The 17,882-nt window shown below is 52.1% G+C and overlaps 1 protein-coding gene across 1 annotated transcript; it reads right to left on the reverse strand.

Moving 5' to 3' along the window:
* Positions 1-1,638: 1,638 nt before the first annotated feature.
* LOC136502862 (uncharacterized) lies at positions 1,639-12,826 on the reverse strand. Its single transcript, XM_066498116.1, has 8 exons — positions 12,746-12,826; positions 12,057-12,095; positions 11,827-11,967; positions 10,698-10,784; positions 2,852-2,905; positions 2,622-2,725; positions 2,154-2,538; positions 1,639-2,019 (listed from the first exon to the last, which is right to left on the reverse strand). The coding sequence occupies exons 5-8, from the start codon at positions 2,882-2,884 to the stop codon at positions 1,987-1,989; spliced, it is 555 nt and encodes a 184-aa protein (XP_066354213.1). The 5' UTR covers positions 2,885-2,905; positions 10,698-10,784; positions 11,827-11,967; positions 12,057-12,095; positions 12,746-12,826; the 3' UTR covers positions 1,639-1,986.
* Positions 12,827-17,882: the final 5,056 nt, after the last annotated feature.

Genomic DNA, 17,882 nt, shown 5'->3' on the forward strand with positions numbered 1-17,882 from the left:
TTCTTTTCCCCCGAGCGGTGGCGGTGGTGACCGGTAGACAGTGACGTCCGCCGCCCCGGTCTCTCTTTCTTCTTTTACCCGGTTAGGGTTAGGGTTACACAGAGGCAACCTAGCTCTGATACCATTGTTAGGAATCGAATGTGTACCTCTCTGTGTGTAACCGTAGATGCGGTGAAGGCTCCTCGCCTTCTCAGTAGATGCACCGCAGCGGGGAGACGCCGGTGTCGCGGTGTAGAAGACGTCCAGCGCGATGGAGACGATCACCAGTGGCGCTGTGGAGACCCTGCAGAGGCAGCGGCGGTGGTGGGACATCTCGTCGCTGGCAGCACGCCGTAGATCGGTTTAGGGTTTCTCTGTAGGTGGGTGTGGCGGCTTCAGTCAACCTCGTAGTCCGAGCCCTCATCCATACCTTCCTTTTATGTGCTGTGCGACAGGGGCCCACCAACCAGTTAGGGTTGGGCACCCCCGATCAGGGCGCAGAGGCAAGGGTCCAATAGGCCGTTGGTGGAGATCAACTAACAAGTTATTGCCTTTTGAGCAAAAGAGCAGAAACCGGTCGTGCTGAAAAATGAAACGTTTCTCACACCTTTTTAGTGAATCCAAAAGAATTCAGGTTAGGTGATAGGAGGGGTATAGTACTCCATGCTTCACCTGCGTTGCTACCCGGGCGCCGGGGGCCGGGGACAGATTCCACGCGGGGAGTCAAGTGTCAACCCGGGGAAAACGCCCGTGGATTGAGGCTTCCAAAGGAGGCCGTTGGTTGCTACCGAATCGATGATCCAGGCGAGTTGGATGGAATTAACGGGACAGGTGGGAAATCAAAGAAACAATGACACACCTTGACAGCAGCGCAGATAGTGTCGCCGATGACCCCTGGCTCAGCACTTCAAAGAAGAATGTATTTTTGATTCAGAACTCAGACACAGCCGAACCCAAGAACGACCGAGGGAGTGGTCTAGGAGGACTGGAGTAGGGAGCGCTGCCCTCTGTCCAACGGTCTTCCTTGCCAGCCCAGCCTAGCCCAGCTTCCAGGTGAACTCCAGACCATGGGTGAAAGCCGTGCCAGCAGGCGACAGTCCGTATCACTCACTTGTGGCTGGCCTGGTTGCGGTGGTGGTTGTTGCGTTGTCGATGTTTTGCAGGGTGGCGTGGCAGTCCATTCTTCCTCTCTCTCGCCATGCAAACAGCCACGCAAACGGCAGTCCCCATTCTTCCTCTCGCCACGCAAACAGCAAATCCGGGTCCAACCATTTGTGACGAGAGCAGAATAAAAGGGCGGCATGCACAACTTCATCTCACTCAGCTTAGGTACCACCGTACCATACATACCAGCAGTGGCGGATCCAAAGGGGGGGCTGGGGGCTCCAGCCCCTCCTAATGTCTTGATTTCAAGCCTAATCACTGTAGCAAAAGCTTGATTTCACCATTAAATCTTCATGCAAATCAACATCTCCATTGTTTTAGCCCCCCCTTATCCCGCATCGTGCATCCGCCACTGCATACCAGCAAACAAGGACAAATAAATGTAACCAGTAGGCATCTCTTTCTCTTCTCTCTACCATTCATTCATTCAATGTATGACTGGGCATGCAAAACTGTGTGTCGACACAGCCACCATTCCATTCAGTACAAGATCGATCTGTGTCATAGAATGAATCTCACTGTGCCAACGCTAACTACGCCGCATCAGGTTCAGGTACCAGCATAGCAAACATACATAAATCTGATATCTATACTACTATCATCTAGCAAGGGATCGTAAGCCGCGCATACCAAAGTGTGTCCCGGGCGAAACTGCGGCCACCCTTGGCCACAACATGAACATCACCACGGAAGTCTCACTCTGCCAACCCAAAATCTGGTAACCCAAGGCGAAACTATGTCTCTTAACTCCACAACGAAGCCAAACTGTACTATGACTATCCCATTCGTTAGGCTGTATCAGGTCGTAACATCACCAGTCCGTATGCACACTTTCCAGCTTCCTCAAGACGAAGTCCTGGGCTCAGATTGCTCATCCTGCACAATGCACACATGCCATATGTAAGCTAGCAATAGCGTTTCCCAGTGTGTCACACATATCTACTATGTGATGACAGCTCAACAATCAAACAATTCCAGACACAAATCTGCTAATAATATGATAGACAGACCTTCTCAAAGCCTTCCTTTGTCTTATTTCCACGTTCACGTTCTTCCAGAGCCTGGATTGCCGCCTTCAAATCCCTCACCTCTTCTTCCAAATCACCTACTTCCTTCTTGTGCGCTTTTCTTGCCCTCTGTGATTCTTCACGGATCTTCTTATTTTCCTCCTCGAGCTGTTTCAATCTCCTGTCCTTACGCTCAAGTATCTCGGCCAAAATCTTTAGTGCAATCTTATTTTCTTCGCTTTGCACCCTTTCATGACCTCTGAGTTTGTCCAGAATTCCAACGTCCAGTCCAAGTGCCAACATGAGGGTATAAGAAAACCAAGCTAAGCTTACCGCAAGCCCGCCGCCCACATACTGCCCCATCTTTTTAAGGAAATCCTCCTCCAGGCTGAAAATTTAGTGATATAGTCTCAATAACATGTTACATAAATGCAACTGAAAAAAATATATAACAGTCATAGTTTCAATAACCTTTTCCAAAAATTGATCCACAGTCTGAAGACAATCTTATCTACAAGTGCTTTAGCTTTGATGTACCTTGGGGTGGAGCCGGTGTGAACAATGTTGGAAGACAGCTGAGATGCATACAAATTAATCAACTATACAAATTGGACAGCTAAGATGCATACTACACACACACAAACTAATCAACTATGAGTGTCACTGTCATTTATTAGTGGACTAAAAGAAGAAGAAAAAACCTTTTCATTAGTAGTGATGGGTCTAACAATCATCCTGGGACTGTTGCCCTGAATCTGGAAAAATGATTGATCAAAATGGCATTAGACCCAGCAAGAAAAGGTACTACAGAAAAATTAAGTTGTATACGATTTACAAAAGAACGCGAATTTTGTTTGGTAGCTATCGACTTATCAGAATCTGTGCCCATTTTCATTTTTGTTGAGTAACTTCAAGCCTTTGCTACCTTTTTCTTTTTTTTCTGCTGAGAATAGCTTTGTACTAGAACTTATTGTACATTTATTTTTCATGGGATTATATATCAAAAAGGTTAGGATCTAGGTTGCCAATGGAGTGTCTCCTAGTTCCTGATCAGGGTTAGGCATATGCATAGGTGGGAGGCTGACGGGTAGACCTGGAAGGGGATTTGGATCATCCATAATCCAAACGGACTTAACCCGTTTTGGATTGAATAGGAGTACAATACAAGACTGAGTTGAATTTTACTCCTATGTCTGGTAAATTCTGCACTGTAATACAAACCACGCCATCTTTTTCTTTCTTTTTTTTTTAAAAAAAATGGAGCAAATTGAATGAAACTCAGTTTCTAATGCTAATTGTTGCCTACTGTTTTCTAGATAGAACATTTGATCGAGGTAGAACATGCATTGATGAGAAGGGCGGGCCTGGTGCAAGCGGTAGAGTCTTACCGCCTGTGACCGGAAGGTCCCGGGTTCGAGTCGCAGTCTCCTCGCATTGCACAGGCGAGGGTAAGGCTTGCCACTGACACCCTTCCCCAGACCCCGCACAGAGCGGGAGCTCTCTGCACTGGGTACGCCCTTTAGAACATGCATTGATGAATTGTTTAACATTTGATCTAGCCTACTATTCTGTTCCCAACTGAGAGTTACAAAAGTTAATGAGCAAAGTCAACCAAGAATCACCAGTATTATTGAGAAAACAAACTTGCACTCTTTTTAATATTTTCCAGATCAGAGCGTGGCACACACATTGTATATATTATTATTTCGTTTCAACTCTGAACTGAAGCACCTGCTACATATTTCATTTCTACTCTGAACTGAAGCACCTGCATCGCCGGTCGACCCCTCTCAGAGTAAAGGTGTTTCATCAGACAGGCAGCCTGCAGCTGCAACTGCAACTGCATCAAACAGACAGGCAGCCTGCAGCCCATTTCTTCCACACAAATTCCAGAAGACAAATCCACCAAACCACATGTATTATCTAAGAGCCCTCTGAGAGCCTCAGCTCGCTGCCTGAAGGATGTTACATGATTTTCTTAGCTGTTTTAATTGTGCTGCTAGATTAATCACAGCTAGATAAGACAAGGTACTGTGATTACCGCTGGCCCAGTGGATGCACTGTTTGTGTGTTCATGTGTGAGATTCTGTACATCTCTTATTATATACAGTATGGTCACGTTGTGTGCTTTGTTGCTAATGAGGGAAAATCAGTTCTGTGAGTAAAAATAGTATGGACTTACGATGTATGGACTCCTATTGTTTGTTGAATACAACCTTTGCCCAGTAGATCATGTTTGGCTGTTTGCCCAGTACAAATTAATAATGCTTGTACCTTATTTTCTTACACCAATAATTGCAGGAGAATGTTAGCTCATCATACTACAAGATTTGCCCATGTACTCTGTTCCTCTGTTAACTCCTGCTAACTATTGGTGTTATGAGTGCACATTAGACACTATACAAAAGAAAGCGAATTTTGTTTGGTAGCTATCGACTTATCAGATTCTGTGTCCATTTCAGTTGAGTAACTTTAAGCCTTTTGCTACCTTTCTTTTTTTTCTGCTAAGAATAGCTTTGTACTGGAACTTAGTGTACATTTATTTTTCACAGGATTATATATCAAAAGGGTTAGGATGTAGGTTGCCAATGGACTCCTAGTTCTTGATCAGGGTTAGGCATATGCATAGGTGGCAATTAGTAGGCACGGTGGGTGTCAAGGACGTGGAACCCCTGACTCGCCGGACCTCGGCTACGTAACTCGTAGCCGTCGGCCGTCTTCTCCGGTTGGGGTTATGCCCCCCAATCCGCAGGCTTAGGAGAATAGAGGTAGGAGAAGGCTTAATTCTTTTCTTTCCTTTGCTAGTCACGGGTATCAGGAATATAAGGCCAATGGCCATTACAAATGGAGAGGTCTCCTTGATTTTAGGACTTTCCAAAAGACTCTACGACTCTACTTTCCTAATCTTAGCCACTTCCCATCAGAGGCTGACCAGCGCCTTGGTCTGCTGCCTGCCTGGCTTGGTCCAGCTCTGAGCGCGCCACCGCGCGTTGTGCTGCACGCCGGACGTCACGCGCTCGCCGGCGTCTAGTGTACGTTTGACCGTACATGACATCTCTCCCGGCCTCGAAAGCCAGCTCGTCCTCGAGCTGGAATGTGGGGAAGCTGGCGCGGAAATCGTCGAAATCCTCCCATGTCGCCGCCGTCGCCTGCTCACCTTGCCACTGAACGAGGACTTGGCGGACTCCTCTGGACAGGCGACCCGCCAGGACGCGATCAGGGGCGGACACCGCTGCCCCATTCAGCGTAGCCGGCAGAACGGGGGGCTCGGAGGGTGGGGCGCCCACAAACTTCTTGAGTACGCCCACGTGGAAGACGTCGTGGATTCTTGCGCCGGGGGGAAGCTGGAGCCGCACCGCCACGTCGTTTATGATCTCCTCGACGCGGTAGGGCCCCACGTAGCGGGGCTTGAGCTTGCCCGCTGTAGAACGCGGCAGTGATGCCGACGGCCGCTGCCGAAGGCGGAAGAGCGCCCAGTCGCCGACCTGGTACGTGACCTGGCGGTGGTGCTGGTCATAGGCGCGCTTCTGGGACTCCTGAGCTTGGTGGAGCCGGTAGCGGACGTCGTCGAGGAAGACAGCCCGCTCCTCCATCTCTTGCGCCACTGCTGGCACGCGTGCATCGCCGGCTTCGTAGGAACGGATGGTGGGCGGGTCGCGGCCGTACACCACCCGGAACGGCGTCTCTCGGAGCGAAGACTGATATGCCGTGTTGTACGTGTACTCAGCCCACGGGAGCCACCGGAGCCAGTGTCGTGGGCGATCTCCGGTGAAGCAGCGGAGATACATGGCGATCACCCGGTTGGCCGCCTCCGATTGCCCGTCAGTTTGGGGGTGGAAGGCGGAGGACATGAACAGCTTGGAGCCTGTCAGCGTCATCAGCTCGGTCCAGAAGGCTGACGTGAAGACGGGGTCGCGGTCCGACACAATGGACTGCGGAACGCCGTGCAAGCGTACCACCTCAGCGAAGAACGCTTGCGCCACCGACTCCGCCGTGTACGGATGGGCGAGCGGGATGAAGTGGCAGTACTTGCTGAAGCGGTCGACCACCGTGAGGATGACCGTCTTGCCCTGAGCGCGAGGCAGCGCCTCGATGAAGTCGATGGCGATATCTGACCACACCCCCGAGGGAATTGGGAGGGGCTGTAGAAGACCAGCCGGCCGCAGGTGATCAGACTTGAACTTCTGGCACGTGCCGCAAGCCTTGATGAAGTCCTGCACCACACGACGCATGTTGGGAAAATGAAAATCTCGGCGCAGGCGATGCAGGGTGCGGTGAACGCCCTCATGGCCGTCGTTGTGGACGGCTGCCACAATCTCCTGCAGCAGCGGCGAGGCGGGCGGAATGTACAGACGCCCCTCCCAGGCGATCATCCCGCCCACCAGCGACCATGGGCAGCGCGTGTGCCCACGCGTATGTCGTCATAGATGGCGACGAGAGCCGGCTCCGTTGCTTGGGCCTGCCGCAGCCGCTCAATGAAGTCGAACCTGGGCGCTGATATGGCCATCAGCGCGCCCTCCTCCGTGTCCCGACGGGACAAGGCGTCGGCGACGGTGTTCGTGGCGCCCGAGCGATACTCGACCTCGAAGTCGAAGCCCAACAGCTTGCCAACCCAATGGTGTTGGGGGATCGTGGCAAGCCGCTGGTCCAAGAGGTACTTGAGGCTGAAATGATCTGTCTTGACGACGAAGTGCCGCCCCCACAGGTACGGCCTCCAGTGCCGGACGGCCTGGACCAGGCCGATGAGCTCGCGCTCGTAGGCCGCGAGGGAGCGGTGGCGAGGCGCGATGGGCCTGCTGAAGAAAGCGACCGGGTGCCCCTCCTGTACCAGCACCCCGCCGAACCCCGTGGAGGACGCGTCGCACTCCACCACGAAGGGCTTGCTGAAATCGGGCATGGCGAGGATCGGTGCGGACGAGACAGCCGCCTTGAGCGCCGTGAAGGCGGCCATAGCCGCGTCATCCCAGACGAAGCCGTCCTTCTTGAGGAGGGCCGTCAAAGGGGCAGCCACCGTGCCGTAGTTGTGCACGAAGCGGCGGTAGTATCCGGCGAGGCCGAGGAACCCCCGGACGGCGCGGACGGAGCGAGGTTGCGGCCAGTCGTGGATGGCAGCCACCTTGGCCGGGTCCATGGCCACACCAGCGGCGGAGATGATGTGGCCGAGGTACGCGACTGATGGCGCACCGAACGAGCACTTGGAGCGCTTGATGAAGAGCTGGTGGCGCTGTAGTTCGTCGAGGACGGCTCGGAGGTGACGGAGGTGATCGGCCCACGTCTTGCTGTAAATAAGTATGTCATCAAAAAATACCAGGACGAACCGACGGAGGAAGGGCCGGAGCACGTCGTTCATCAACGCCTGGAACGTGGCGGGGGCGTTGCAAAGCCCAAACGCCATGACGAGGAACTCGTACAGGCCGTCGTGGGTGCGGAAGGCGGTCTTGTGCACGTCCTCCGGCCGCATCCGCACCTGATGGTAGCCCGACCGCAGATCAAGTTTGGTAAAGAACTTGGCGCCGTGGAGCTCGTCGAGCAGCTCCTCAACCACCGGGATCGGGAAGGCGTCTTTTATGGTGAGGGCGTTCAAGGCTCTGTAGTCGACGCAGAAGCGCCAGGAGCCATCGGGCTTCTTGACCAGCAGTACCGGCGACGAGAACGGGGAGTCGCTGCGCCGCACGATCCCTTGCGCGATCATGGCGGCGCATTGCCGCTCCAACTCGTCCTTGTGGGCGGCCGGGTAACGGTACGGCCGGACAGCCACCGGCGGCGCGTCGGGCTTGAGGAGGATGCGGTGATCATGGGCGCGCTTGGGGGGCAGACCCGTAGGGGTAGCGAAGATCCCCCCAAACGAGTCCAGGAGGGCCTCCAGGAGCGCGTCCCCCCCTGTGGTGGCGCGTACCGCGGGCTCCTTGGCGCTGGGCGCGCCTGTCCAGGAGATGGAGCGCCCCAGGCGCTGGAACGTCATCCGGCGACTTGCGAGGTCCCACACAATTGGCCCGAGCGCCCCGAGCCAGCGCGTGCCGAGGACGACATCGTACCCGGCTAATGGCATGACGAAGAGATCAGCCGGGTAGGGTTCGCCCTCGACGTAGAGCGGCGCGTTGCGAAGAACGCCGGCGCAGGTGATCCGCTCACCGTTGGCCACCATGGCCGTGAGGCGTGGGCGGCGCTGGATGGGGACGCCCGACTGGTGCGCCGCCGTCGCGGAGATAAAATTGTGGGTGCTCCCCGAATCAAGGAGCGCCACCAGGGAGACCGGGCCGAGGGTGACGGCGATCTGCATTGTGTCCGCCGGCGCAACCCCGGCGACGGCCTGTAGGGAGAAACAGGGAGCGTCGGCCCCTGCTCCTTCCTGGTCTGCCACCTCCCCGGCCTCGTCGATCTCCACGCCATCCACAAAGAAGATACGCCTGCAAAAGCGATTGTGGCCACGAGAGTATTTTTCGTTACAGTTAAAGCAAAGGCCTTGACGACGTCGATCGGCCATCTCCTTAGGCGATAGGCGCCTGTTGCCGTCTGCTCGGGCCTGGGGAGCACCCGCCGGTGGTGCAGGCAGCGCAGGCAGAGCCCCTGGGGCCGGTAGTGCTGGCGGTGCCGGCAGTGCTGGACGAGGAGGGGGCGCCGGCAGAAGACCGCGCGCCGCCGGTCGTGCCGCTGCCTGGACGCGGGCGATCTCCAGTTGTTCCACCTCCCGCGCCAGGCTCATCGCGGCGCTGAGAGTGGGAGGGTGTAGGAGCCGCACCGAGTGGCTGAGCGGCGGCAGCAACCCCCCCGTGTAGAGTTGGACACGCTGCGTCTCCTCCATTCGACCGGCATGGGGTAGGAGTTCCTGGAACCGGTTGGAGTACTCTTCGACCGAGCCGGTGCGGCGGCACTCGGTGAGCTCGAAGAAAGGCGCGGACCGGCTGTTCGGCCCGAAGCGCAGGTTGAGCTGCTCCTTGAACCGGCGCCACGACGGGGTGCCGTCATCTTCTTGAAGCTGGATGTACCAGTGCTGCGCGATGCCCTCGAGATTGTACGAGGCCATCCACACTTGCTCCTCCGCTGAGGAACGATGTTGGCGAAAGTATGACTCGCACTTGTTGATGAAGAGGAGAGGATCGGTCTTGCCATCAAACCGCGGGAAATCCCATTTCTGGAACTTCGGCGGGCGGTCGGTGTCGCGAGGGCGTTCAGGAATGGCGCCGCTGGAGGACGACGACTCGGACTTCTCCTTCAACTTGGAGATGTCGTCTTGCATGTCCTTCATCATCTTGATGACGTCGGCGAGGGTTGGCTCAGACATGTTGATGGAGGTGGTGGAAGCGGCTGGTGATGGTGGTGCGGTGGTGGTGGGGGTTTCAGGCAGCGATGAGGAAGGCGAAGATCGCCGGACTCGTGATACCAAGCTGTCAAGGACGTGGAACCCCTGACTCGCCGGACCTCGGCTACGTAACTCGTAGCCGTCGGCCGTCTTCTCCGGTTGGGGTTATGCCCCCCAATCCGCAGGCTTAGGAGAATAGAGGTAGGAGAAGGCTTAATTCTTTTCTTTCCTTTGCTAGTCACGGGTATCAGGAATATAAGGCCAATGGCCATTACAAATGGAGAGGTCTCCTTGATTTTAGGACTTTCCAAAAGACTCTACGACTCTACTTTCCTAATCTTAGCCACTTCCCATCAGAGGCTGACCAGCGCCTTGGTCTGCTGCCTGCCTGGCTTGGTCCAGCTCTGAGCGCGCCACCGCGCGTTGTGCTGCACGCCGGACGTCACGCGCTCGCCGGCGTCTAGTGTACGTTTGACCGTACATGACAGTGGGACTGTGGGAGGCTGACAGCCAGTGCTTAGTCAGGTTAGTTGGCCTTATATAAGAGTGGTTAATATTGATATTGGCATATTCCTTTGCAATAAAGCTATAAAAGCTATGCTGTTTGAAAATTAATTTTTTTTTGGTGGGCAAGTATGCATTTGAATGTTAGAATGCCATTTTGTGTGGAAGTAAAAAGCTTTGAAATGGCGCTTCAGCTCTTGGCTCTTCAGCAGTTGTGCCCATTAATTGAAAAACGTTATATAATAACTAAGAAAACAACATTGTTAAGAAATATGTATGCAGAGGTTATTAACAGTGTTTAAAGACAATTGATATGCACACTATAAAAAGACAAATGGATCAAAATACGGCCAAAATATCAGAGTGTCACTGTTACAGTACGTCAGGGGCCTATTGGGCCTGGGTTGGCTGTATAGCCCATTAGTGTTAAGGTTAATTAGAGATAAGGGTCGCTTACTTAAGGGTCAAGTAAGTCTTGCTTGGGAGTCAAGTAAACCTCTCTATATAAGGAGAGGAGATGTATCGATCTAATCAAGCAAGAATTAAGAAGGAAACCCTTTCCCTCTTGCTCGGCCGTGGGCAAGGCCCCCGGCCGGCCTCCAGCCTCTCTCGCAGCCCAACCGCCACAATTATGGTCGTGAACAGTGCCCACTTCAATGTAGCGCCATGGGTACTGTAGCCCGACCGTCGCCGCCTCTCCCTCAACTCTCTCCCTCTCAATCCTCGAGCCACATGAAACATACCTTTCCATTAGTCGTGACTGATCTAGAACTCCCTAAGTTGAATCTTGTGCTTGCAATTAATCTGAAATTGGGACTGTTGCCTTGAACCTATAAAAGTGTGATCAGAATAGCATTAGACCAACCCACAGTCCATCCAACCGGGCATGCATAGTACATGTGTTCACATATTTTATGTATAGACCCTTCGTCTAAAATTTATTTCAACATCAAGAAGAAAAAGTTTGAGATCTGATTTTTCACAGAAACTATCCCGTAACATTTTGCGGAGGACCCCCTCTCCCATCCCAGGCCCTAGCTCCCCGGCCTGCCCCTTCGCTCTCTTCTCCTCGCCGCCGCCAGCCCTGCCCCTGCGTGTCTCGCCATTCGCAGGCTGACGACTAATGGTACACTAATGGATACAGCAAATGAATGGCCACCCATTAATCACATCAGTTGATTACACTGCTGGTTACTGTTGGTGAGTGAATCGATCTACTACTATTTAGATTCGGAGCTAGCTTAGCCATTTATGAATGAAACATTTTGCTGAGGCAGTTTTTCCTTGTTTCTTTTTTATTCTTGTACGTATATTTGGAATGCTATCCTTTTAGAAAGAAAAGAAAGTACTATGATGTCATATCTTATTGTACAAAAGCAGATTAGTATCTTCCCTTGCAATATGAATCCTCCCTGTAGCATGTTACTTCCAATGCAGTTCTACTTTCAAGATAATTTTCTATAGTTGCTATTGTCAATGATGACAACTACGACTTATGAATGTGATTTGACATGTTTGTTTTCGTGAATATATATTGATAAATATATGTTACTGTTTTATTTTACGCAGCATCCATGATTATACTAATCCCTGTGTTTTTTCCGGATAGTTATGCAAATTAGCATTTTAATTTTTATTGTCAAAGAAGCTAGACCTGTTTCTGTTAAATGTGCACGGGCATTTGGTGATCTTATGGAAATGCTGAGGTGAGACATTTCTTCAGTAATAAATTTCACTGTTCAAACAACTATATGGCACACGATGGATTTATATTTAAGGGATATAATATAATGATACATAGAAAACTGAATTGTGCTGGTGTCTTGCAGGCTACAGCATTCCCTTAGTGATCAGGATGATTATCCTAGATACCTGAAACTTGATAGATGGATATTGGCCACAGAAACCATGAGCAAGCGGTATGTTGTTGAGGCCAGGTGAGTCAGTCCTATTGAGACCTGATGAGTCAGCAATCCAAATACCTGTCCTATTGTGGAAGGACCTCTTCGAAAACTGCACAAAAAAAAGAGCTAAGTTAAAGCATTTTCGGAAGGCATCATCATCATCAGATGAAAAAAAAAACAATGTGGATTGATAAGTACCACACTGAACTTTGGTGGTACCACTTCTGCAGCACAGACCTGAAAAACACAAGCATGCAAGTGAAGGTCACACAGTAGAAAATACCATGTCGCAACCATTATAAATCGAACAATGACCTCACTGGAGGTTGAGCCTAAGGGCAGAAATAGCAATCTCTAGTCTCTAGAAACAAAAACATCTAGTGTGTTGGGACCAGACACTTGTAGACACCTATTGGCTGATTTGTTTTTAAATTTTATTTGCTCACACTGATACATTGATACTCATGATCGATATACGATAATTTTTCCTTCGCTGACACTGATACTCTTAATGGATATACAGAGTGCATTAACATTAGTAGGTAGAAATTGATATCAATTGATTGATAAAAAGCCCAATCTGAAACAACATTAGCAAAGGGGCTAGATCAAACTAGGAGTAGGAGAGATGAGGGCTCGCAGTACTATACAGGCGCAGGTCCGTTCCTGGCATGGCATATGCGGCTGAAAGCAGATCGGGGCAAAACGTAGCCGCCCTCAGACCCATGCGTCTCCCCTCTACTTCCAATTCACCACCGAATTCCGAAAACCCTAACCCGCTACTTCCAATCCACCACCGATCCGAAACATAAATTGCAGATCGGAAATTGCATAATTGAAGCCAAGCGAAGAAACCAGCAAAGCGGAAGGAAGGACCGACAACCTACCTTCTTTCGAAGGTGTGCCGAGATTTTAAGGTCTCCTCCCTCCTTTGCCGGGGCTGCTAGTTTGCAGCCCAACCCACGGGGGCGACGGACTTAACGTGGCCCAGATACACTGATGGATTGATACTGATTTAACCGGGCTAAATAACTAATTAAATAATACAAAACACTTGGTTGCGTCTTAATTCTATACTAGACGGAGGTAGGACATCTGAACTTAGAGTGGTATCATAAACAGCGGAGAACATTTTTGAACTCACTGTATTCAATATTGATGCAACAATGGTCTTGGGATCAATAGATTTGCATGAAGTAAAATATCATTTGAACTAAAAACGGCACTTTAAGCAATTTATTACAATTGGGAGTAGTAGTTCTGATTAGCGTAGGATCAGCAAGGTACAGACTGCGAATGTGATAGTAAAGAGAAGCGAAGCGAAATAAAATAAGCTAAAAAAACTTTTATGACGACACATTTATAAGTTTGGTACATCATGTCAGGTAATGAACATTTGTCTTAGGTAGCAAAGAATAGGTAGTTGTGGTAACTTAGATAATATACGATATTTCCAGAAGCACCGAAGAGTTCATAAGTTAAATAACGTTCCAACTGGTCTGCGTAATTTTATCTACAAGAAACTGGTCCGCGTAATTTCCAAAGGAAAGACCCTTGGCAGAAGCATTCAAGCAGTACTCCTTGGTGGTAACTGCAGGCATAGAAGTATTATATTCTTCAGAAGAAAAATGAATTTAAGTCGTCGTCCTCAGGTTGGGCATGGGCATAAAAGGCAACATGATCTGACTCATGGACATGGGAATAGGAATTAGCGTGCATTGAGGCTGAACCGAAATGTGTGATCTTAGCAGGATCAGGAAATTGTTGTAACTGACCTACTCTTGTTTTGGCGAAGTAGTAAGATTGGGTCATCTTCTTCAGGACCTAGACGGTGGCCGAGGGGGGTGCACGCACAGGGAAGAGGGAGGCGGGTGAAGGGGGCAGCGCTTGAGTACAGCTGATGCACCCTAGCAGCGATATAAGCAGGGAGGAAATGGCAAAACCCTGCAGAAATAAGAGGCGAACCAAGTAGATAGAGAAGTATAGTAACAAAACCAAAACCTTACCATGAATGTGAACCATTAGAGTGAACCTTAATCTAGTATATTGAACACTATCCAGTTATCAATATCAGCACACAGATAAAACATTGTAGGGATAAATATTAGTCATACCGATTCATCATGTTTAGCTGCCTCTGGTTAGAATTTTGCAGGAATAAACATTTTTACATGCATACGTAAACGTAGATGAACTGCAGGTATTCTTTGTAGTGGCTATTGTGACATCGTGAATTTAGTATAATTGGTGCAGAGAGGGGCCAAACTCCAAAATTCAGAGCAAAGATACCGAATGGACTATAGAAAATCCAGAGGGAAGATCCTAGGCAGCCCACAAATTCCTCCTTTGGGATTTGGAACAATGCACAAGTATGGCTCTTACTCTGAATTGAGATTAAAAATAACTCTCACAGGGTCTATTAGCAGACATTTGAGCTTTAGGACCAAGTCAGTGTTAAACTCAAAGCACATAAGAAAAGGGGGACATGAAACAATCACAAACTTGATCTGGAGAAGTTGCGACATAAGACATCGTTGTTAGGTCCACTATTGGAGTGTTTATCTTCTTGGACCCCCATGGTTAGTAACAATAATCACTGGTAGCCTCTTATCTGAGTATGTAAAATAATATTCAGTGCAGGATAAAAATAAGGTAGATTTGGACCAAAGGGCAGTCAGGTGCAACATTCATAGTCGCTGAATTCTTACTCTCATCGAGAGAGGATGACACTAGGAGTTGGGGCAATTTTCTGGTTTATTTCCAAATGCCATGCCAACCTGAGGGGTTGGGGATACATATTTGTATGCTGCTAGCCAGCCAAGCATATGCCAAGATGCTAGTCTAAGATGCTAGTCTAAGATGCTAAGATGCTAGTCTAAGATGCTAAGATGTTGTCCTCTAAGATGTTGTCCTCTAAGATGCTGTCCTAGTGGCAGCAACAGCCAGTAGCCCCCACAAAGACCAGACCAGCCAGACTTATCCATCATTCTCCCCCTAAGTCTTGTGCGTCGTCTTGTGAGAAAGTTGAACCATCCCGGTCCTCGAGCAGAGCTCAAGGAACTTGATCCTCCCAAGGGGCTTGGTGAGCAGGTCCGCAAGCTGGTCCTTGGTGTTGATGTAGCTCGCCTTGATGCTTCCTTCCTCCAAACAGCCTCGGATGAAGTGGTACCTCACCCGGATATGCTTGCTGCGTTCATGGAAAACGGGGTTCTTTGCCAGGGCCAGAGCGGACTTGTTGTCCACCCTGAGCTCGACCGCTCTAGTGTCTCTGCTGAGGAGATCACCAAGCAGTCGAGCGAGCCAGAGCGCCTGAGTCGAAGCGGTGGAGGCCGCTATGTACTCGGCCTCACAGTTGGACAGGGCCACCACCTGCTGCTTGACCGACTGCTAGCTAACGAGGCACTTGCCGAGGAAGAAGAGGATCCCGCTCGTGCTCTTGCTGGTGTCGATGTCGCCGACGTGGTCGCTGTCGCTGTACCCGACGAAGTGTGCCGTCCCAGGACACCTAGGGTAGTAGAGACCGTGATCAAGAGTCCCCGCAATGTAGCGGATGATCCTCTTCATAGCCTACTGGTGCTCCGTCGTCGGTCGCTACATGAACCGACTAACGTAGCCGACGGAGAATGCCAAGTCCGGCCGTGTGTGGGCGAGGTAGCGAAGGCTCCCCACAAGACGCCGGTACTGTGTAGCGTCCACCTCCTCCGTCGTGCTATCGCGGCTCAGCTTCAGCCTCTCCTCCATCGGAGTGAGAGCTGGGTTGCAGTCGATGAGCCCAGCTAGCTCAACGACGCGCTTGGCGTAGGCGGTCTGTCGAAGCGTGATCCCGGAGTCATCCTGGTGCACCTCGATTCCCAGGTAGAAGGAGAGAGGCCCCAGGTCACTCATCTGGAAGGTGGCCTTCATCTCTTCCTTGAATGTCGCCACCTCCGCATCCTTGGTGCCGGTGATCACCAAGTCGTCGACGTAGACACCCACCAGCAGAGCATTTCCTCCACTGCCCCGTCGGTAGATGGCCGCCTCGTGCGGGCTTTGCTCGAAGATCATCCCCTTTAGCGTGGAATCCAACTTGGCATTCCACGCCCTCAGTGCCTGCCACAAGCCATAGAGGGCCTTGCGCAGGCGGAGCACCTTGCCCTCCTTGCCAGGGATCGCAAATCCCGGCGGCTGGTGCACGTAAACCTCCTCCTTCAAGTCGCCGTTAAGGAACGCCAACTTGACGTCCATGTGATGAACACGCCAGCCCTCCTGGGTAGCTAGCGCAAGGAGGAGTCGTACGGACTCCATCCGTGCCACAGGAGCAAAGGCGTCGTCGAAGTCGACTCCCTCCTGCTGCACGAAACCTCATGCCACCAAGCGAGCCTTGTGCTTGACGATGGCGCCGGCTTCATCCCTCTTCAGCATGTACACCCACTTAAGGGTGATCGCGCGATGACCACAAGAAAGGTCAGCAAGCTCCTAGGTGCGGTTCTTCTCGACCGCATCCATCTCCAACTGCATCGTGGCGTGCCATGCCGCGTGTCTCTCGGCCTCTGCAAACGACCGAGGCTCGCTGTCGTCACACGCAAGGTGCAACTGCGCCTCTAGGTCATGAGGCACCGGTCCCGGCAATGGCTACTCACCGAGAAGGTTCTCCATCGTACGGTACCGCAACGGCTCACCATCGTGGTACGCGTCGATGCGCTCCTCGTCGTGAGAGAGCGGAGTAGCGAGCTCAACCGAGCTATGCTCGACACGAGCTGGTGTTGGAGTAGACGTGCCCAAAGAGGTGCCTATCGGTGCTGGAGTGTGTGGCGGTGCCGGCTGTGGTGGAGCCGGCGAAGGACTCATCACAACTGAGGTCCTGGCTGGAGAGCGTGGTGCTATCGGAGTAACATGTGTCAGGGTCGGTGGAGGCTCCGAGACTGGGGTAGACGCGCTCGCCGAAGAAGAGCTGCCTACTCCCACAGCTCCCTCGAAGTGGACGTACTCGACAGTGAAGTCGTCGTACGTCGGAGCCGAGCCATCGTCCACCGCCTTGTCCCACACCCATCCTCGCCCTTCGTCGAACACAACATCGTGCGCCGTGCGCACACGCTGTGTCTTCGGGTCAAGGATGCGGTAGGCCTTCGAGCCCTCCGCGTAGCCGATGAACACTCCCGGAGTGCTCCTGTCGTTGAGCTTGCTGATGTGGCCAAGCTCCTTGGTGAACGCAAGGCAGCCGAAGACCCGCAAGTGGGAGACCGTCGGCTTGCGCCCATGCCAAGCCTCGTACAACGTCCTGCCGTCGAGTGCCTTGGTAGGTGAGCGGTTGAGGATGTAGACGACCGACACCACCGCCTCTCCCCAAAAGATAGCCGGCATCCCCCTCTGCTTGAGAAGGGCCCGAGCCATCCCCACAACCGTCTGGTTGCGGCGCTCGACGACGCTATTCTGCTGTGGGCTGTACGGCGTGGTGTAGTGGCGCTGAATGCCCTCATCAGCGCAGTACGACATGAATTTAGCCGCCGTGAATTCACCGCCGTTGTCGGTGCGCAGCACGCGCAGCTTACGGCCGCACTCCGCCTCCGCAGCAGCCTGCGAGCGCCTGATGGCGTCCGTGTCCTCTCCCTTGCTGCCAAGGACCATCACCCACATGTAGCGGGAGAGGTCGTCTACGAGCAGTAGGAAGTAGCGTCGTCCTCCCGGTGTGGCCGGTGTCACCGGGCCACACAAGTCCCTGTGCACAAGCTCGAGCCTCTCCTTGGCTCAAAAGCTCGCCCGCTGGGGAAAGGGGAGTCGCCTCTGCTTTGTCAACACGCAGACATCGCAGAGCTGCTCCACATGGTCGAGGCACGGCAGGCCTCGCACCATCTTCGTGGCACTGAGCCGCTTCAGGGCCTCGAAGTGAAGGTTCCCGAAACGCTCGTGCCACTGCCATGCCTCGTCGTCCCGACGAACAGCGAGACAGAGGGGTTGTGCCACCTGCACGTTAAGGACGTACAGTAGATTTGCGCTTCTGGATACCTTGGCAAGAAGGCGACGATGGCGATCCCAAATCCTCATGAC

The sequence above is a fragment of the Miscanthus floridulus genome, chromosome 14 (genome assembly GCF_019320115.1).
Source record: "Miscanthus floridulus cultivar M001 chromosome 14, ASM1932011v1, whole genome shotgun sequence".
NCBI classification, from domain to species: Eukaryota; Viridiplantae; Streptophyta; class Magnoliopsida; order Poales; family Poaceae; genus Miscanthus; species Miscanthus floridulus.